Raw genomic sequence first — 3,045 nt, forward strand, 5'->3', positions numbered from 1 at the left:
ATTATCATCCACGGTCGGAAAGGAATGATTTACGTATACATTAAAAGCGGTCCAAACGATACCTCTGCAAACACAGCGCCCTGGGAAACATTGGCGATATTCGCATAGCAGCTTTTGCTCTGAGCCCGGGAAAAGGGAACGGCCATCACCTGCCCTAACGCAAAGCCCTTTCCCAAATCAGTGGCCGAGCCACGAAGAATACACCTTTCCTGTCATTTTTGGACTGAAGCGATTTATTAAAGCTCAATTGAGATACAGGGATGATGCAACTCAAAAATCCAAGATGACCTTTCAGAAACCTCAGCAGCTCGGGTACAGCAACAGTTCCGGTTATACGGTGTTGGCAAATAAACGCTTTCAACACTTGGCACACAGTTTTAAGTTCATCCATAAACAGAATTTTAGAAGCATTATAAAGTAACCGCACAGAAGACCCCTGACCTTAACACATGAGAACTACCGGCGGGGCGGGAGGATCACCCAAAGAAGAACAAATAAATACGTCCCGTCTGTACAGCGCTGCGGGTGGGGGAGGACGAGGTGCACACAGATCCCTCGTTCAGAAACGCGGTGCTTTCAGCCATACACGGAGGAGGGGTTCGGATCGGGGAGTTTTTTTTTTTTTTTTTTTTTGCCTTTTTTTTTTTTTTTTTTTTTAAAAATCTCTCTTTTTTTTTTTTTCCTATTTTTTTTTAAATCACTCTCACCAAAACTTTGCGCGTTTGCACGGGATCAAAGTTTCGAGACGCTAAAAAATACAAAGTCTTCCATAAGCAATGCTCCAGTCTCTTTGTTTCTGCGAGTCGCTTAAATAAGAAGTTTACATTTCAAGTTTGTTTGTTTCCTGGCTCAGAAGAATAATAATACTGCTAGTAATTAAAAAAAAAAGAAAAAAAGAAAAAAAAAAAAAAAAACCTACGTTCGCGTGCCCTCTCTGATTTGTCCCATCCACCTCCGCTCCCCATCACCTGGACCGCTCGGTGCTGGGCGGGCCACGATACGGCTCCGCTCCCCCGTACCCGCGCTCTGTCTCCCTCCCGGCCGCTGTTTCTCAGCCGCCCCATTGTCCGGACACGCAGCGGCCCCCCCGGGGCTCAGCCCGCGGCTCCCCGCTGCAGTGTTCGCCCCCCGCCGCCCCTTCTCCCGCCCCGGCCCCCTCTCGCGGCCGTCCCGTCCCGGCGGAGCCCGCGGAGCGCTCGGAGCGGAGGGCGGCGGGGATCCGGGCGGCTCTCAGTCCCTCCGCCGCCCCTGCGCCCCCCGGCCCGGCCCGGCCGCGGCCCCCCGGCGCCCTTTCCTTCCCTCTCATCTCCCCGGGGCCGCGGCGGAGGCAGAGGCGGCGGCGGCGGGGCTCGGCGCGGCTTAAGGCTTCTCCGTGCACTGTTTGCAGAGACTGGAAGAGACGCTGTTGAAGATGGCACATTTCTCCGGGCAGGAGGTGGCGGGAGGCAGCCCGGCGCTGAACGGGTACCCCGCCGCCTGCTCGTAGGCGCCGAGGGCGGGATGCAGCGCGGCCGCCGCCGCCGCCGCCGCCGCGGCGGAGCTGGGCAGGGAGGCGGCCGAGATGGCCTGGCCCTGGTTGAGATAAGCCACGAGGCGCCGCATCTCCTCCAGGGCCTGAGCCTGCATGAGGATGTAGTTCTTGGCCAGCAGCAGCGTGGCGATCTTGGAGAGCTTCCTCACCGAGGGGCTGTGCGCGTAGGGGATGACGGCCCGCAGCTCGTCCAGCGCGTCGTTCAGGTCGTGCATCCGCCGCCGCTCCCGCGCGTTGATGTTGAGGCGCAGCGCCTTCTGCTCCTTGGACTTCTTGCTGCCGCCGTGCCCGTGCCCGTTGGAGCAGCCGCCCTCGGCAGCCTTCAGCCCCCCGCCCCCCCCTCCTCCCGGGCCGCCGCCGCCGCCGCCGCCCGCCGCCGGCGAAGCGTCGCGCAGGTCCCCCCCGGCGCCGCGCAGCAGCAGCTCGCAGCGGCCGTCGCTGTCGTCGTCGGGGCTCTGCTCGCCGCCGCTGCTCTCGGCCACCGAGCTGCGGCTGGCGCTCTCGCCGTACTTGACGCAGACAGAGCCCGGCGGCAGCGCCAGCGGGTCTCCGCCGACGCCGGGCTGAAGCAGCGCCTCGGGCTCCGGCGCTTCGTAGCAGGCGAGCGGCGAGGGCTGGCGGTCGCGCGGGTGGGAGAGGTCGAGCCCCGAGGGCGAGCGGAAGGCGGACTCCATGCGCTTGGCCGAGGCGGCGAGGCTCTTGTGGAAGAGGTCCTCTTCCGCGGGCAGCCCCAGCGCCCGCTCCATCGGCGCCTCCGCCTCCTCCGCCCCCCTCAGCTCCCGGCCCGCTCCTCCAAGGCTCCTCCGCGCAGCGGCGGGCGGCTCCCCGGCGTCCCGCGGGCGAAAGGCGCCTCTCGGCTCCCGGCGGGGCTGCGCCGCGCTCGGTGGCCCCGTTCCGCTCCGGGTTCCGGCGGCGGCTGGCTGTGCTCCGGCGGCGGCTCCCGCTGCAGCTCCGGCTCCGGCTCGCCCTCAGCAGGCGCCGCGCTGGGGCATTGTGCGCTGCCAGCCGCGCCGCTTCCACCGTTTATCTTGCTTGGATTCACCTTCAAGAGATTTCCGGACCCATCAACCAGCAGCCGCCGCAGACGGGGGAGTCTTTTACATCATTATCTCGGAGAGTAGGTTATTATGGAGAAGAGTCGCCTGTTGGGACAGAGCTTTCTACCCAATCAGGTTAACGTTTTAATTAATAGGATTAAAACGGTAACAAACAATCCCAGGCGCTATCTGGCCCCGAGTCTGAATAGTTTCATTTCCCAGGTCTGCAGGCAGGCAGCAGCCCGAGCTTTATAAGCGGCGCCCGCTCCATTATTCTCGCTGCCATCTGTATACACAGCTTAACGCATATGTTTGCAAGACGTTGTGTCCTGTTAGTAACCCAACAACTGCCTTTAGCTTGACATGTGTGGCGACTTTCACTCATCAATGAGCACACTAAAAGCCCTACTTAGATCGAAGGATGTTCTTTGCCTCCTTCAGCAAATTGCAGCCCCGCGCCGCGCCGGAGCCGCCCGA

At 61.2% G+C, this 3,045-nt stretch overlaps 1 protein-coding gene across 1 annotated transcript; it reads right to left on the reverse strand.

Annotated features, from left to right (window-relative positions):
- Positions 1-1,359: 1,359 nt before the first annotated feature.
- BHLHE22 (basic helix-loop-helix family member e22) lies at positions 1,360-2,277 on the reverse strand. Its single transcript, XM_042808946.1, has one exon. It carries the CDS (start codon positions 2,275-2,277, stop codon positions 1,360-1,362), a length of 918 nt encoding a protein of 305 aa, XP_042664880.1.
- Positions 2,278-3,045: the final 768 nt, after the last annotated feature.

This window comes from Centrocercus urophasianus, unplaced genomic scaffold (genome assembly GCF_019232065.1).
Source record: "Centrocercus urophasianus isolate 14NV4802_14NV808 unplaced genomic scaffold, USGS_Curo_1.0 seq_11, whole genome shotgun sequence".
NCBI classification, from domain to species: domain Eukaryota; kingdom Metazoa; phylum Chordata; class Aves; order Galliformes; family Phasianidae; genus Centrocercus; species Centrocercus urophasianus.